General features: G+C 38.4%; 2 protein-coding genes across 2 annotated transcripts; both read right to left on the bottom strand.

The window, feature by feature from the left end:
- Positions 1-233: 233 nt before the first annotated feature.
- LOC129655977 (olfactory receptor 10T2) lies at positions 234-1175 on the bottom strand. The gene has a single exon (XM_055586778.1). The coding sequence runs from the start codon at positions 1173-1175 to the stop codon at positions 234-236; it is 942 nt and encodes a 313-aa protein (XP_055442753.1).
- Positions 1176-17986: 16811 nt separating this feature from the next.
- On the bottom strand, positions 17987-18931 carry LOC129655976 (olfactory receptor 10T2-like). The gene has a single exon (XM_055586776.1). It carries the CDS (start codon positions 18929-18931, stop codon positions 17987-17989), a length of 945 nt encoding a protein of 314 aa, XP_055442751.1.
- Positions 18932-19361: the final 430 nt, after the last annotated feature.

Here is a 19361-nt window from a genome sequence, read left to right as displayed (position 1 = left end):
TATGCTTTTCTCTTTTTGCCACATGCATCTTTAAAAAAGGAACAGGTATTAGATAATTTAGCATGTAGATTGATTTGCAGTTCTTCTGAAATAGAAAAGAAAAAGGCAACAGTGGTCTTAGTCGTTGGAAATACTATCCATATCATGATTGAACTGATGAAAAAACAAAAAAATTTTCATGCCTTTGACTTCTTCTATGACTTTCCTAGTTAATTTTTCAATTTTTCATTAGATTACTTGGTTGCCACAGGCATTCCCAGAACTCTTTTCAGTGCAGTCTTTACCTCCTTGTTCCTGAGACTGTAGACAAGAGGATTAAGTAGCGGAGTAACCACTGTGTAGGTCACTGCCACCAGCTGGTCTTTGTCTGAAGCAGACTTGGATTTGGGCCGAAGGTATATGATGGAGGCACAGCCATAGTGGACAAAGACCACAGTAAGGTGTGAGGCACAGGTGGCAAATGCTTTCCTCTTGCCCTCAGCCGAGGGGATCTTCAGGATGGTGTTAACAATGAAGCCATAGGATATGAGAATTAGCAGAAAAGGCATCATGATTACCAGGATGCTGAGGCTGAACAGAGCCAGTTCTTTTACATGAGTGTCTGTGCAGGCTAACTTAATAACTGGTGCCATGTCACAGAAATAGTGGTTGACCCTGTTTGGGCCACAAAAATGCATGCCACATATGAGATTGGTGGCCACCAAAGCAATAAAGAAACCTGTGACTGTTGACAGAGATACCAACCCCAAACCTAGCCTTTTGCTCATGATGAGTGTGTACCTCAGAGGGTGGCAAATTGCCACATAGCGATCATATCCCATCACAGCAATGAGAAAGCAGTTGGTACATGCAAAGCCAAGGAAGAAGAAGAGCTGGGTGGCACAGGCTATGAAAGAGATAGTCTTGGTGGCTGAAAGCAGGTGGACCAGCAGCTGAGGGATGATGACAAAAGTGTAGCAGGACTCAGAAAAGGAAAGGATGAATAGGAAACCATACATGGGAGTGTGTAAAGTCCTGCTGAAGCAGATAACAGTCATGATGATAGCATTGGCCATTAGGATGGTCAAGTACAGAAGGAGGAAGATGACAAAAAGCAGCACTTGGAGCTCCTCCAGGTTAGAAAACCCCACCAGGATGAACTGTGTAACCACAGCGGTTTTATTGAAATCTTCCATCTGAATAACTTCCTTTTGTGAATGAGTTTGGAGAGAGAAAATGGTAAGTATCTTTGTACAAAGAATATTCCCCCAATGCCTTCCCTTTAAGAATTATATTTTCAGACCTAGAGTATTGAAAGATCTCTCTCTCAACCTGTCTAAACATACATATTCTTTTTGATAATTTAAAAATATTATCCTCCAAAATAGGAGAATGATTAGCTATATTATAGAAATATACAAAGATTGTAAAAGGCAACCATGTGATATTACCAAAGAGTATATAAGAACATTAAAAAATTCTCCTAGTATAATAAGAGGAAAAGCAAGACACAAAACCATATTTATAATAAGATTAGAACTGATTGTGTTTGCTTTCTGATATATTTTCTAAATATTTAACAATAAGCTTTTAAAATTTGATGATCCTAAATATACTTCACTTTTATGTAGGCTAGAATATTTCCATCTCTTTTTAGCTACTATCCAAACACAAGAAAAACTTGCTACTTCCAAAAATAATGCTATTATTTTAAAACAATTGCTTTAGAAGCATTCACATTTCTGAATTCAGCATGCCAATTATAACATCTGTTTGCTCAGAAGATTATTGGTAGCTTGATATGCCTGTCCTCTGATAACTGGCAGTCACAGTAGATGGCCTGCTGGGGTGGGGGCAGGTAGGGAAAACACAAGTCAGTGACCAAATACAACCAGTGAGCAGCTACAATAATAAAAGAAAGCTTAAGGATTAATATTTTTTTAAAGTTCAGCAACAATTCTTGTTTGAGAACAGTCAGACAATCCAAGTCATCATTTGATATCTCAGAAGGCATGTTAGAGGAGTTGGGATAGGAGTGGTGATTGAAGAAAAAGGGGGATTTCTCATTCTGTGATTAGTAAACTCATTTCTAATATTCCCTTATGAATAAGGCTATTTATGGCACTTCTGTTTTTAGAGACTGATCAGTCACTTCGTGGTGGCAGATTTGCCTCTGGAAATGTACCATCTCTTCAACTCTTTCTCCGTATCACACCCTTGAAAATTTTCTACCAGTTCATAGTTCAGTTAAAACATGAAAGAAAGCAACTCGGAAAGCAGTTGTAATTGCCTGTTGAAAGCAAAAAAAAAAAAAAAAAAAAAAAAAAAAAAAATTCAGGACTTACTAACATTTCCTTCACTTAATTTTATATAGTGTAATTTAATAGTAAGTGCTTTCATTTAGGGAGATGTTGTTATCATGTGTAAACAATTTTATTGCAAAATATGATCAATATCTATTTTGTAATAAAATAACAAAAATCCATTTTAATTTCATCTTTATTTCTAGCTTGTTAGGCACTACGGTACTCTGGGCTTTTGAGATGACAAAGACAACTTTGGTGGATACCCTCATCCATGGGCTTATGTCATTTGCATTGTTTACATGTATCCTTTGGTTTCCATATCTCCTATTCTTTTTTTTTAAATTTTATTTTATTTTTAAACTTTACAAAATTGTATTACTTTTGCCAAATATCAAAATGAATCTGCCACAGGTATACATGTGTTCCCCATCCTGAACCCTCCTCCCTCCTCCCTCCCCATTCCATCCCTCTGGGTCGTCCCAGTGCACCAGCCCCAAGCATCCAGTATCGTGCATTGAACCTGGACTGGCAACTTGTTTCATACATGATATTACACATGTTTCAATGCCATTCTCCCACATCTTCCCACCCTCTCCCTCTCCCACAGAATCCATAAGACTGTTTTATACATCAGTGTCTCTTTTGCTGTCTCGTACACAGGGTTGCTGTTACCATCTTTCTAAATTCCATATATATGCGTTAGTATACTGTATTGGTGTTTTTCTTTCTGGCTTACTTCACTCTGTATAATAGGCTTCAGTTTCATCCACCTCATTAGAACTGATTCAAATTTATTCTTTTTAATGGCTGAGTAATAATCCATTGTGTATATGTACCATAGCTTTCTTATCCATTCATCTGCTGATGGACATCTAGGTTGCTTCCATGTCCTGGCTATTATAAACAGTGCTGCGGTGAACATTGGGGTACACGTGTCTCTTTCCCTTCTGGTTTCCTCGGTGTGTATGCCCAGCAGTGGGATTGCTGGATCATAAGGCAGTTCTATTTCCAGTTTTTTAAGGAATCTCCACACTGTTCTCCATAGTGGCTGTACTAGTTTGCATTCCCACCAACAGTGCAAGAGGGTTCCCTTTTCTCCACACCCTCTCCAGCATTTATTGCTTGTAGATTTTTGGATCGCAGCCATTCTGACTGGAGTGAAATGGTACCTCATAGTGGTTTTGATTTGCATTTCTCTGCTAATGAGTGATGTTGATCATCTTTTCATGTGTTTGTTAGCCATCTGTATGTCTTCTTTGGAGAAATGTCTATTTAGTTCTTTGGCCCATTTTTTGATTGGGTCATTTATTTTTCTGGAGTTGAGCTGTAGGAGTTGCTTGTATATTTTTGAGATTAGTTGTTTGTCAGTTGCTTCATTTGCTATTATTTTCTCCCATTCTGAAGGCTGTCTTTTCACCTTGCTAATAGTTTCCTTTGATGTGCAGAAGCTTTTAAGGTTAATTAGGTCCCATTTGTTTATTTTTGTTTTTATTTCCAATATTCTGGGAGGTGGGTCATAGAGGATCCTGCAGTGATGTATGTCATAGAGTGTTTTGCCTATGTTCTCCTCTAGGAGTTTTATAGTTTCTGGTCTTATGTTTAGATCTTTAATCCATTTTGAGTTTATTTTTGTGTATGGTGTTAGAAAGTGTTCTAGTTTCATTCTTGTACAAGTGGTTGTCCAGTTTTCCCAGCACCACTTGTTAAAGAGATTATTTTTAATCCATTGTATATTCTTGCCTCCTTTGTCAAAGATAAGGTGTCCATATGTGCGTGGATTTATCTCTGGGCTTTCTATTTTGTTCCATTGATCTATATTCCTGTCTTTGTGCCAGTACCATACTGTCTTGATAACTGTGGCTTTGTAGTAGAGCCTGAACTGCACTATCCCTGTTACAATTTTGAAAATATTTCTGTCCTGAACTTTCTGTATTCAAAAATCTTAATCTATTTTTTATTCTCTATCAATATTTGTTTTAATTTTTCTACCAATGCAGCTACTTTAATGCTCAGTATCCATCATAATCAAACTAGCATAGACAATGTATAGAGTCAGTAGGAAGACTGAGGCCAGGTTAATGGAGGGAAGGAAGGGAGCAACAGGAATGCACCTTGAATCTTTAATAGCCAAAAAGTGTTAGGGTGAAGGAAAAGAAAAGAGACCATCTCAGGGATTTCACATTATCTTGTAGTCTAAGTCATCCAGAGCCCTAGTCATTTTCAATTTTGAGAGTCTGGTTCAAAAATTCAGGAGAAATCAGACTTACTACCTGCAGCACTCAACATCATCAAACTTGTTAGCTACTTTAATGGCTATAAAATACAGAGAGTTGTTTGATGTGACACACTGGGTACATTCACTATTCATCCTGCCATGGTTCCTTCAGTTAGAAGGAATCTCCACAGTCCTGCTAACGTAATCCTTTTCCTTTGCATCAGACATGGCAGAAAACAATAGGTTTTATGTAAGCTACATCAGTTTGTCCTTCACAACCCAGTTGATAGCACAAGTGTTTTGTCTCCCTTCTGCAGTTAATGCAGGGGCACTAAATACCCTCTCCTGAGCAGTGACCTGTGAACATTTTTATCTCTGCATTCAATGTAAGGAGCTGAGCTCATCTCCTTGTATGTTTGGCTCTCTCTAGATTATAGATTTTTTATAGGCAGGGGCAATATTTTTTATTAATAGCTGAATTCTTAGAATGTAGTATAGTTTCTAGTTTATCATGGGTTAAAATTTTTTTGACCTCAATAGAATATAAAAATAATAAATAATATGCTGAAGGAATAGAGTCAGTACCAGAATCCAAGTTTTCTAACTTGTATTTTAAGGTAGAATCACATTTTATTTCTATACCATCTCCCATATATATATATAAAATACACATAGGCATATTGAGATTAATTTTGGAAGGAAATAAAATATTGCCTGTTATTTCCAGAAGTAGGACAATCATGGGTAGTTTTATTTCCTTACATTTACTTTTTATGTATTTTCAAAATTATTTTTCCCAGTTTTATTAAGATATAATTGACAGATATCACTGTATGTCTTCTAACATTTAAACCACTTCCTTCCTATCACATTTTATGTCATTTATTCTTTACCTTGCTGGAAGAGTATCTGCCCCACACTTTTTCCAAAAGACTAAAACATGATCTCAATCTGCTTGTTCAAGTAAAACTCATTTTACCATTTCTGAATTTTCAAGAATAGTCCAATTTTAATTACCTAATGTTCTTAAATTATAAAATTTTATACTTGAAATTTATTATTTCTATGCCTTAGATTAGGAGCATTAAAAAAAAAAGAACAAAGGGAATAAGAAAATTGGTAAGTCAAAGATATGGTGCTGCTGCTGCTGCTGCATCGCTTCAGTCGTGTCTGACTCTGTGCAACCCCATAGACGGCAGCCCACCAGGCCCTGCCGTCCCTGGGATTCTCCAGGCAAGAACACTGGAGTGGGTTGCCATTTCCTCCTCCAATGCGTGAAAGTGAAAAGTGAAAGTGAAGTCGCTCAGTCGTGTCTGACTCTTAGCGACCCCATAGACTGAAGCCTACCAGGCTCCTCTGTCCATGGGATTTTCCAGGTAAAAGTACTTACTGGAGTGGGGTGCCATTGCCTTCTCCAAAGATATGGTAAATACATTCAAAGATTCAAAGATGGGAAAAAACAAGAAGACGTTGCTTAATTTTATCACAGTTTTGTGAATCAAACTTCTTTCAATTTCCTGCTAAATCATGAGCTTCTCTTTCAGTGATTCAAATAAGAATTTAGTTATATTTAAGGAAGGCTTCACTCTTGGCCCCAATCATAGTACTGCTTTTATATTTTCTCTCATGCTGTTTCACATACTTATATAGATTGTTGTTTTCTATATCCAAATCCCTGTTTTTCAGTATACCTTCTCTGGCAACTAGCATCCATATAAATGCTCTTTCTCTTCATAACACTTGGAGATCTTAAAATCATACTGGTATGGAGTATGGGTTAGATACCATCTTTTGTATTTTTAGAATTAATTTATACCTCTTATTTTCTACCTATCTAACTATCGTCCATTTATCTATATCATATCCCTCTGTAGATTGTTTCTTTGGGGAAAGGGACCCATAACAATATATCCCAAATGATCTGCTGCCTCCACCACAGTTTGGAACACATAACAGACTCTAAACAAAACATAATAACAAATAATGGCATTCTTAAATTCTCCCTAGCTTCTCCTTTAATTCTTCTTTAGTTTTCTCATCTACTATGATTTTTATCTAGAATGTGTTCTTTACTCTTTTACTATAATCCATATTATTCATAATATTTTTATTATTCCCCAAATTATTTTTTTAAATAAACCTATGATGATGAGCTTTCTTGCCCCCTAGTTACTTCTATTGTTTGATTTCTCAGTTTTTTAATTTCATATATGGTATGGTATATGTGTATATATGTTTCCATTTATGTGTATATGCAGACTTAATAGGAGTAAAAATCTTGTTTTAAGAAAAATAGAATATATTTTTGTTAGAAAAACTGACTCTGGTATAGAATCTTTTTCATAATACTAAAAACTATGATGCAAATGCATTCAATCTGAAATCCTTGGTGGAAAACAGTTTCTTCTTCAGGTAGTAACTGATAGAGAGATTACACTTACCCACTTATATTCAAATGATCAAGGAAGTTGACATATGACTTTAGTTTTGAGGACTCACAGTCCTGTAGGTCTTTTGAACGTGGAAAGAGGCAGCAGTAGAAGTTTACTTGCAAAAGTAATGTCATCTGTCCTAAAGGAGTAAATGGTTGGGAAAAAATGTGCTGAAATATTTAATAATGGGTTTATTTGGACACGTAGATGTTTTAACCTTTTTAAGTCTTAAATAAGAAGCTGAAATTAGCCCAGTCTCTATTCATATGTCAATTCAGAGTCTGTAATTAGGTTGGAGAGTATTTCTAGCCTTCTGGGATTCTAAGAACTGGGGTCCTCTGAGACAAGGAGAGCTAAAGCAAAAGATAAATGACTAAACTTGGACAAGAACATCTTATCTAATATCAGAAGAGAATAATATAGATTGAAAAAAACTCTATGTGGGCAAAGCATGAAAACTGTAAATAAGAATTCTTTTGGCATAAGGGTAATTAACCTCCAATTAAAATAAATAAATTTATATCAAATGAATAAATGCATTAAAAAATAATAATAAACTTAAACTAGTTCTGAACATGTTTTCAAAATATTTCTGAAAATAATAATACCTATCAACAGTATTTCACTTTGTGTTTTAACAAAGTTATTTCTTAAATAAAAAAAAAAGAAAATTTATAAAACACTGATATGCCAAGAGAAATCAAGTTCACCAACCTGCAGATTTACTTGAAGGTTGATTTGATAAAGCATAAGACATGGAGGCAGGGATTGGTGAATGTAGCTATGTTTGACACTTTAGGGGATTACACTGGTAGGCTGTGTCTTGCTTCTATACCCAATTTGTTATTCAGTCACTAAATCATGTCTGATTCTTTGCAACCCCACAGAGTGCAGGATGCCAAGCTTCCCTGTCCTTCACTATATTCTGGAGTTTGCTCAAATGCATGTCCATTGAATCAGTTATGCCATTCAACCATCTTATCCTCTGTCATCCCCTTCTCCTCCTGCCCTCAATCTTTCCCAACACCAAGGGCTTTTCCAATGAGTTGGCTCTTTGCATCATGTGACCAAAGTATTGGAGCTTCAGCTTCGGCATCAGTATTTCCAATGAATATTCAGTATTGATTTATTTAGGATTCACTGGTTTGATCTCCTTGCTGTCTAAGGAACTCTCAAGAGTGTTCTCCAGCACTACAATTCAAAAGCATCAATTCTTATTTATGGTCCAAATGTCAGATTGCACATGACTACTGGAAAAGGCATATACTAAATAAAAAGTCAAACAACTGGATTTTTAGTTCCCTTAAAAGAATTATTATAAGGGAATGACTTTTATTCAGTGACCAAGTGATACAAAGATAAATAAATTACATGAATCCATCTGATGTAGCAGGGTAGCAAAACTGTGTGTAATAAGAGGCATACTGAAGCATGTGTCCATACTATTTCTGTCCTTTATCGAGACCATCTTTGCATGAAATGTTCCCTTGGCATCTCTAATTTTCTTGAAGAGATCTCTAGTCTTTCCCATTCTGTTGTTTTCCTCTACTTCTTTGCATTGATCGCTGAGGAAGGCTTTCTTATCTCTCCTTGCTATTCTTTGGAACTCTGCATTCAGATGCTTATATCTTTCCTTTTCTCCTTTGCTTTTTGCTTCTCTTCTTTTCACAGCTATTTGTAAGGCCTCCCCAGATAGCCATTTTGCTTTTTTGCATTTCTTTTCCATGGGGATGGTCTTGATCCCTATCTCCTGTACAATGTCACGAACCTCTGTCCATAGTTCATCAGGCACTCTATCTATCAGATCTAGGCCCTTAAATCTATTTCTCACTTCCACTATATAATCATAAGGGATTTGATTTAGGTCATACCCGAATGGTCTAGTGGTTTTCCCTACTTTCTTCAATTTGGACTGTGAAGAAAGCTGAGCGCCAAAGAATTGATGCTTTTGAACTGTGGTGTTGGAGAAGACTCTTGAGAGTCCCTTGGACTGCAAGGAGATTCAACCAGTCCATTCTAAAGGAGATCAGCCCTGGGTGTTCTTTGGAAGAAATGATGCTAAAACTGAAACTCCAGTACTTTGGCCACCTCATGCAAAGAGTTGACTCATTGGAAAAGACTCTGATGCTGGGAGGGATTGGGGGCAGGAGGAGAAGGGGACGACAGAGGATGAGATGGCTGGATGGCATCACTGACTAGATGGATGTGAGTTTGAGTGAACTCCGGGAGTTGATGATGGACATGGAGACCTGGCATACTGCAGTTCATGAGGTTGCAAAGAGTTGGACATGGCTGAGCGACTGAACTGAACTGAACTGAAGCATGTGTCAGTGAAGAGACAGCATAGCTAGAAAGATGAGCACCTCACAGTGAAGATCTTCTTAAACATAACCAGGGCTAAGATTTGACTAATGAGTTATGAATAAAAATACTGAGAATAAGAAAGCTAAGTAGAAACTACTGAATCACTAAACCTAGGATATTCAAAGAAAAAAGACTAAAGAGAATTGCTGAGAATTTCTGTTTCTTCTATTGACTACTCTGGTTGTTTAAACAAATGCTCTTTCTGAAACAACTGAAATTGCTGGGGAATATTTAAAAATTTTCCTTAATGCATATTTATCAGCTGAAAGCATTGTAGGAACTTCCAGGTCATAATCTGAGAGAAAGGAAGAATCCTGAGAGAAATGAAGTACTAAAAATGCCTTTTACACGGAGGATATTTATTTATCTGGATGGAATTACAAATCCAGCTAGTGATATGAGGGAATCACAGGATAAGGCAGACAGAAATTAAGGTTCAAGACCCACCAAAATAGGGAGTCAAACAGTAGATCTACTTTAAACTGGGACTCTAAGAGAGGACACAAGATAAACATAAAACAGAATTAAGCCCATCTTTTAGCTCACTGTGGGAGGTTCTGATGGGAGTTGTCTCAAGGCTGACAGGAGATATGGTTGGGGTGGTGAAAATAGATTCACTTATGAGAGGTTGTAATTGGTAGGCCCTCATTCTGATTTGCATCTCAAAATCACATCATCACTTAACTCAAGAAACCTCAGCTCTGGATCTAACATATAGAGCATCTAAATTGGTAGTGCCTCTAAGAATCTGTCAGATACAAACCCAGATTCAGCTTCTGGAAAGCAGCAATATAGAAATTATAAAAAAAAAAAAAAAAAAAAAAACAGAAGGAAAACATCAAAAGAAAGAAGAAATGAAAGTGTCTCTCTTCATAGATGACATGCTGCTGCTAAGTCACTTCAGTTATGTCCGACCCTGTGCGACCCCATAGATGGCAGCCCCCCAGGCTCCCCCATCCCTGGGATTCTCAAGGCAAGAACACTGGAGTGGGTTGCCATTTCCTTCTCCAATGCATGAAAGTGAAAAGTAAAAGTGCAGTCGCTCAGTCGTGTCCAACTCTTAGCAACTCCATGGATTGCAGCCCACCAGGCTCCTCCGTCCATGAGATTTCCCAGGCAAGAGTACTTAGATGTACAAGAGTACTTAGATGACATGATGGTCTACAAAGAAATTCTCAAGAATAGGCAAAAACAAACAGTCAAAAAACACCACAACAAACTAAAAACAAAAACATAAAACCCTCCTGAAACTAAAAAGGCAAGATTATAGCAACATTGCTATACAAAAGTTCACTTTCCTCTATATATCAGCAATAGGCAATTGGAATTTGAAATTAAAAATGCAAATCATTTATATTAGCAGCAAAAAAGAGAGATGCTTAAGGATAAACTACAAAATATGTACAAGACCTTTATGAGGAAAATTATAAAATACTAGTGAAAGATATTAAAGATCTTGTCAACTAAAAAATGATGCACAGCTTGAGAGTTGTGAGTTAAATTTTATTTGGTGCAAAATGAGGATTGCAGCCCTGGAGACAGCACCTCAGTTTGTTCTAAGAGATTGCTCCAAAAATACAGTGGGAGAAGATCAATATATGATTTTGGGGAAGGGGTAGTTTAGGGCAGTTCAATGCAATTAAGCACTCATTTTACAAAAGATTTTCTGTTAGTCATGAGGAGCCGATGAAGGGATTTAGTGCTTTTCTAGATACCAAGAGAAGGCAATGGCACCCCACTCGAGTACTCTTGCCTGGAAAATCCCGTGGACAGAGGAGCCTGGAAGGCTGCAGTCCATTGGGTCGCTGAGGGTCAGACACGACTGAGCAACTTCCCTTTCACTTTTCACTTTCATGCATTGGAGAAGGAAATGGCAACCCACTCGAGTGTTCTTGCCTGGAGAATCCCAGGGACGGGGGAGCCTGATGGGCTGTCGTCTATGGGGTCACACAGAGTCGGGCACGACTGAAGTGACTTAGCAGTAGCAGTAGATATCAAGAGATGTAAAGATTGAGATCATGAAATCAGTTCCTAAAAATATCTAAAGACATGTTCCACAAGATTCCCTGAAGAACAGAGTGCCTCACTTCACCCGGAATTCCCTCAGGGGTGTTAAGGTCAACAGCTACAGCAACACAGGATTCAGTCTCCACAGAGGCAGATGGCAAATGCCCTTGTTGTTCAGGTGCTGGCAATGCTCTTGACAAATGCCAATTTGTAGTCGACAATCTCAGTACATGGAGAAATAGTCTATGTGGATAGGAAGACTGAATTTTGTTAAGACGTCAGTTCTTCTCAGACTGATCTGTAGATTTAATGCAATCCCAGTCAAAATTCCAGCAAGTTATTTTGTGGGATATCAAGACTGACTGTAAAGTTTATATGCAAAGGCAAAAGATTTAGAATACTAACATAATACTGCATATTAACTATATTTTCTAGGTTCTGTGTCAGATGTTTTGACTCCTTTGATCAGCCTTGATCGCCTTTTGGAGCCTCAATTATCAACGAGGGACTGCTCTTCCTAACTAGGGTTAGAATTATCCAATTCCTGGAGATAACAAAGGACTTTCTTTAGAGCAAGTCTTTCACAGGCAAACTAATCAATCCAGAGCCCATAGCCCCTAATGAGTTAATGTGCTCTTTGAATCTCTGACTGTAGTCTCTCAGGCTCCTCTGTCCATGGGATTTTCCAGGCTAGAATACTAGAGTGGGTTGCCATTTCCTTCTCTAAGGATCTACCTGAACCAGGGATAGAACCTGTCACTCCTGCATTGCAGCTGGATTCTTTACCCACTGAGCCATCTGGGAAGCTTACTTGTCTGCTTTTTCAGGCTCTTACACTGTTCTCTTGTCCTAAGCTTGGCATATCCCATCTTCTCTTGGAAATTGTGTGCAATTAACTATCTTTCCAATGGCAATTGCTTCTTGATATGTCGTCCTCACTACATTTGAAGGAAAGTTAAATCTTTATTTAAAAACATATTGAGATAGGAGTAAAGTTAGAAAACTAATACTACCCAATCCCAGCAGGTTTAGCAACATATGACTCTTTTTAATCTAGTCTACACAAGCAGTGTAATTGCCGAGTCATAGTTCATTGTTGTGGGAGAAGGCAATGGCACCCCACTCCGGTACTGTTGCCCAGAAAATCCCATGGATGGAGGAGCCTGGTAGGCTGCAGTCCATGGGGTCGTTAAGAGTCAGACATGACTGAGTGACTTCACTTTCACTTTCCACTTTCCACTTTCATGCATTGGAGAAGGAAATGGCAACCCACTCCAGTGTTCTTGCCTGGAGAATCCCATGGATGGAGAAGCCTGGTAGGCTGCAGTCCATGGGGTCACTAAGAGTCAGACACAACTGAAGCGACTTAGCAGCAGCAGCAGTAGCAGTTCATTGTTGTAGATTAAATTTTCAGCAAGAGCTCTTTTTCCCTTTCTAAGTCTTCTGCTCTGTGACTTTGCAGTTGCTGCTTTTAGATGCAGAGTATAATTCTCAACCACAGAATTTTGGGCTTCGTTTTGGGATTTAATGCCAAGAAAAAGAAGTACAAAAAGGCAAAATGGTTGTCTGAGGAGACACTACCTGAGAAAAGAAGAGAAGCTTGAGGCAAAGAAGAAAAGGAAAGATATATCCACCTGAATGCAGAGTTCCAAAGAATAACAAGGAGAGATAAAGAAGACTTCCTCAGTGATAAATGCAGAGCAATGAGGAAAACAATAGAATGGGAAAGACCAGAGATCTCTTCAAGAAAATTAGAGATATCAAGGGAACATTTCATGCAAAGATGGAACTACCTAAAGGACAGAAATGGTATGGACCTAAAAGAAGCAGAAGAGATTAAGAAGAGGTGGCAAGAATACACAGAAAAACTACACACAAAAAAAGATCTTAATGACCCAGATAACGATGGTGGTGTGATCATTCACCTAGAGCCAGACATCCTAGAATGCACAGTCAAGTGGGCCTTTAGGAAGCATCATTATGAACAAAGCTAGTGGAGGTGATGAAATTCCAGTTGAGCTACTTCAAACCCTAAAAATTGATGCTGTGAAAGTGTTGCACTGAATATGCCAGCAAATTTGCAAAACTCAGCTGTGGCCACAGGACTGGAAAAGGTCAGTTTTCATTCCAATCCCAAAGGAAGGTAGTTCCAAACAATGTTCAAACTACAACACAATTGCACTCATCTCACATGCTAGCAAAGTAATGCTCAAAATCCTTCAAGTGAGGCTCCAACAGTATGTGAAACAAGTACTTCCACATGTTCAAGCTGAATTTAGAAAAGGCAGAGGAACCAGAGATCAAATTGCCGACATCCACTGGATCATCAAAAAAGCAAGAGCGTTCTGGAGAAACATCAACTGTTTTATTGACTACACCAAAGCCTTTGACTGTGTGGATCACAAAAAACTGTAGAAAATTCTTAAACAGATGGGAATACCAGACCACCTTATCTGCCTCCTGAGAAATCTGTATGCAGGTCAAGAAGCAACAGTTAGAACCAGACATGGAACAATGGCTTGGTTCCAAATTTTGAAAGGAGTATATCAAGGTTGTATATTGTTGCCCTGCTTATTTAACTTATATGCAGAGTACATCATGCAAAATGAGAGGCTGGATGAAGCGTAGTTGGAATCAAGACTGCCTCGAGAAATATTAATAACATCAGATAGGCAGATGACACCACGCTTATGGTAGAAAGTGAAGAGGAACTAAAGAGCCTCTTGATGAAAGTGAAAGAGGAGAGTGAAAAAGTTGGCTTAAAACTCAACATTCAGAAAACGAAGACCATGGCATCTGGTCCCATCACTTCATGGCAAATAAATGGGGAAACAATGAAAACAGTAACAGACTTTCTTTTCTTAGGCTCCAAAATCGTTGCAGATGGTGACTGAAGCCATGAAATTAAAAGACGCTTCCTCCTTGGAAGAAAAGCTATGACCAACCTAGACAGCATATCAAAAAGCAGAGACTTTACTTTGCCGTCAAAGGTCCATCTAGTCAAAGCTGTGGTTTTTTTTCAGTAGTCAAGTATGTATGTGAGATTTGGATCATAAAAATAGCTGAGAGCTGAAGAATTGATGCTTTTGATCTGTGGTGTTGGAGAAGACTCTTGAGAGTTCCTTGGACTGCAAGGAGATCCAACCAGTCCATCCTAAAGGAGATCAGTCCTGAATGTTCATTGGAAGGACTGATGTTGAAGCTGAAGCTCCAATACTTTGGCCATCTGATGTGAAGAACTGACTCATTAGAAAAGACCCTGATGCTGGGAAAGATTGAAGGCGGGAGAAGAAGGGGATGACAGAGGATGAGATGGTTGGATGGCATCACTGACCTGATGGACATGAGTTTGAGGAAGCTCCAGGAATTGATGACGGACAGGGAAGTCTGGCATGCTGCAGTCCATGGGGTTGCACAGAGTCAGAAATGACTGAGCAACTGAACTGAACTGTCTGGGATTTATGTTAGCCAATGAAATACAGGCAGAGGGATAGTTTGCCAGTTTCAAAGTATTGTTAGCCCTTCAGTTGTGTCTGACTCTTTGAGACACCATGGACTGTAGCCTACCAGGCCCCTCTGTCCATGGAATTACCCAGGTGAGAATACTGAAGTGGTAGCCTTTCCCTTTTCCAGGGGGTCTTCCAGACCCAAGGATTGAACCCAGGTCTCCTGCAGAGAGATTCTTTACCATCTGAGCCACTTGGTCAAAAAATGAATTGCAGATTTTTTCAATAAACGCTGGAGAGGATGCAGAGAAAAGGGAATCCTCTCACACTGTTGGTGGGAATGCAAAATAGTACAGCCACTATGGAATAGTGTGGAGAGTCCTTAAAAAATTGACAGTAGAACTGCCATACGACCTAGCAATCCCACTGCTGGGCATACACACTGAGAAAAGCAGAATTGAAAGAGACACGTGTACCCCAATGTTCATTGCAGCACTGTTTACAGTAGCTAGGACATGAAAGCAACCTAGATGTCCATCAGCAGATGAATGGATAAGAAAGCTATGGTACATATACACAATGGATTATTACTCAGCCATTAAAAAGAATAAATTTGAATCAGTTCTAATGAGGTGGATGAAACTGAAGCCTATTATACAGAGTGAAGTAAGCCAGAAAGAAAAACACCAATACAGTATACTAACGCATATATATGGAATTTAGAAAGATGGTAACAGTAACCCTGTGTACGAGACAGCAAAAGAGACACTGAAGTATAGAACAGTCTTATGGACTCTGTGAGAGAGGGAGAGGGTGGGAAGATTTCGGAGAATGGCATTGAAACATGTGAAATATCATGTATGAAACGAGTCGCCAGTCCAGGTTCGATGCATGATACTGGATGCTTGGGGCTGGTGCACTGGGACGACCCAAAGGGATGGTATGGGGAGGGAGGTGGGAGGGGGTTCAGGATGGGGAACACGTGTATACCTGTGGCGGATTCATTTTGATATTTGGCAAAACTAATACAGTTATGTAAAGTTTAAAAATAAAATAAAATTAAAAAAAAAAAAGAAAGCAGTGGTACACATACACAATGGAATATTACTCAGCTATTAAAAAGAATGCATTTGAGTCAGTTCTAATGAGGTAGATGAAACTGGAGCTTATTATACAGAGTGAAGTGAGTCAGAAAGAAAAACACCAATACAGTATATTAATGCATATATATGGAACATAGAATGATGGTAACAATGTCCCTATATGTGAGACAGCAAAAGAGACACAGAAGTAAAAAACAGACTTCTGGACTCTGTGGGAGAAAGTGAGGGTGGGATGATTTGAGAGAATAGCATTGAAACATGTATATTACCATATGTGAAACAGATCACCAGGCCAGGTTGGATGCATGAGACAGGGTGCTCAGGGCTGGTGCACTGGGATGACCCTGAGGGATGGGATTGGGAAGTAGGTGGGAGGGGGGCTCAAGATGGGGAACACATGTATACCCATGGCTGATTCATGTCAATGTATGGCAAAAACCACTACAATATTGTAAGGTATGGCCTCCAATTAAAATAAATAAATTAATTTTAAAAATGCATTTCAGGTTTTCTGCTACCAGCATTAGATGAACTCTCCCAGGCCCTTTAGACATGGTATCTGGAATGAAAATAACTGATGCAAATCTAATTCCAACCTATCCAAAATGGTCAAATCCAACAAATGTGAAACTTGAAGCAGAGTTACCATGTTGAACCCAGCTCAGAACAGCAAACCATAACATAACCTGCTGACACATAACAAGACCTATTTTTATTGTAAGAAAGACATAACATAAAATTTTCTCTTATCCACTTTTATGTGTGTAGTTCAGTAGTATGAACTATAATCACACTGTTATGAAACAGATCTTCAGGACACTTCCATTTTTCAAATCTGAAACGGTAACCATTAAATAACAACTCTCCCTTCCCTAAGTGAAATACGCCAGTCATAAAAAGACAAGTTGTATATACCATAAGGCATTTCCTGATTTAATTCTTATGTAAACAATGTTTTATTTATTTAAATTTTATAGAATTTAAGTTATAGGTACATGCTCACACAGGAAACTTATTTTTAGATCTATGTTATGTGACCCTTCAACTTTTATCCCCCTCCACATAACCAAGTAAGATCTCCTATTACATGTTGATCAATTGGAAGGCTGAGAAATGCACACTTAAGAAATTAGGTTAATATAAAATTATGTTGCTTTATGAGACACATCTTTAACAAAACCCACAAAAAATAGTCATGCAAATAAATGTAATCCACCTATATAGGTGATTACCATTTGGTTATTTCTTATAACGAAGCATGAAAGAAAGAGGGAACCGTAGTTCATTACTCTTTTCCTACAATACCTAGTTTAATATTTTGCTCATATTTGCAGATTCACAGAACTCTTGGATGGTCAACTCAATTTCACACTGCAACTGACATTATTGCAATCCTAGTTTATGGAATAAAGAAAGGAAAATGAAGGGATATGGGAATAAACTAGCAATTTTTAATGCTTTCTGTCAGAAGAGCACCAAATTGTTTTGGATCTATTAAGTCCTTTAGTTCTTACCATGTCCAAATGAGAAGGCATTAAAGATGTCACGTTACATAGGGAATAACTGACCATGAGAGAAGTTAAGTCTGACCCATGGCATTTGGCTGGACAATGATTCAAATCAATATTCAAACCTAGGTCTTTATGATTCCCAAATCCATATTTTCTGCTTTACCATCAGCCTCATGGAACTTTGATCTCTCCTCATCTATCCATAAATGAATTATTCTTTTTGTCTATAATTTTTTATTGTAAAATTGCTTTTACCTCAAAAAATATACTGAAGCATTCAGACACTTTAACAACGTTCTCTACTATTTCCTTCCGTGTAGGAAGAATATTAACAGACTGGGCATTCTCAGAAAAATAATGCAGTATTTATAGTATTTATGAGAAAACTGACATTTTAAATGTTCAATAATAACATAGATTGAGTCTTTGAAAGTTGCCACATTCACATAACTTTCTGGAGACCAAATGGTACAACCTCTACAGTGAATAGAGGGCAAACAGAAAAGTCTTTCCAATAAAAATAACACTACCTTATTCCTTGTTTTCTTTTTTAAATAAAAACTATGTTTATTGGCATCTTATCCTGGATACTTTCATGGATATAATTTTCCTTACCTAGCAACTCATACAGTTTTGGAAAGCAAGTACCTACTGAGAACCTTTTTCAGAGCTGTCTTTACTTCTTTATTTCTCAGTGTATAGACAAGAGGGTTAAGTAGTGGGGTAATCACTGTATAGGTCACTGCCACAAGCCGATCCTTATCCGAGGAGTACAGGGATGTGGGCCTTAAGTAGATAAAGGAAGCACAACCATAGTGGACAATGACCACTGTAAGGTGGGAGGCGCAGGTGGCGAAGGTCTTACGCTGCCCCTCTACTGAGGAAATCTTGAGGATGGTGGAAACAATGAAGACATAGGAGATGAAGATAAGCACTAAAGGAACCAGCAACACCAGAATGCTGAGGAAGAAGATAATCATCTCCTTCAGGTTGGTGTCTGTGCAGCCCAGTTTTATGACAGGGGAAATGTCACAGAAGAAGTGGTTGATCCGATTGGAGGCACAGAAGGGTACACTAAACACCAGGACGTTGACAACCACAGAGATCAGGAAACCACAGAAACTTGAGGCTAAAACCAGCTGTGTGCAGGTGGCTCTGCTGACAATGAGTGTGTAGTTGAGAGGGTTGCAGATGGCAACATAGCGATCATAGCCCATTACAGCAATTAGGAAACAGTTGGTACAAGCCAAGCCCACAAAGAAATAGAGCTGGGCCACACAGCCAGATAATGAAATAGTTGGAGCTGTGGAAAGCAGGTTGGTCAGCATTTTTGGTACAATGACCAAGGTGTAGCAAGTTTCAGAACAGGAGAGGACAAAGAGAAAGAAGTACATAGGGGTGTGCAAAGCCCGATCCAGACGAATGACTGTCATGATGGTGGCATTGGCCATCATAGTGGTCAGGTAGACCAGGAGGAAGATAAAGAAGAGAAGGATCTGCAGATCCCCTAGGTTTGAGAAGCCTATAAGGATGAACTCGGTGATCATGCTCTGGTTCTGCCTTTTCATTGGTCACTGCAAATCAGACTCAGACATTCTGCAACTGGCAACAGAATGAATTTGACAAAAGTGAATGTCCCGGAATAGACCATGTCTGTGTTTCTGTACAAAGTTGACAATACTAATCTAATAAAATGAGTAATAAACAACTTAAGCACATTGATCAAGGGGTGAGGGGAAAGCAGTAGGCTTGAGGAGTAGTGGGATAAGAAAACCCCCAATTCAATAATATCTGAAGACATTATTTTCATTTTTGTAAGTTGTTTCCATTTCTCTGTCTTCTTATCAGCATAGAAGCTTCATACATGATGTGTTAAATCAAGAGGTGATCTTAAAGTCATCTCATCTAAACCTGTGAGTTTATGGAAACTGAATTTCAAAAAGATTAAACCATTTGCTTAACCCACATGAGAGTGACAGTCCTGGAAATCACTTATCT

The sequence above is a fragment of the Bubalus kerabau genome, chromosome 6, assembly GCF_029407905.1.
Source record: "Bubalus kerabau isolate K-KA32 ecotype Philippines breed swamp buffalo chromosome 6, PCC_UOA_SB_1v2, whole genome shotgun sequence".
NCBI lineage: Eukaryota > Metazoa > Chordata > Mammalia > Artiodactyla > Bovidae > Bubalus > Bubalus kerabau.
This window is presented reverse-complemented; position numbering and strand designations above follow the sequence as displayed.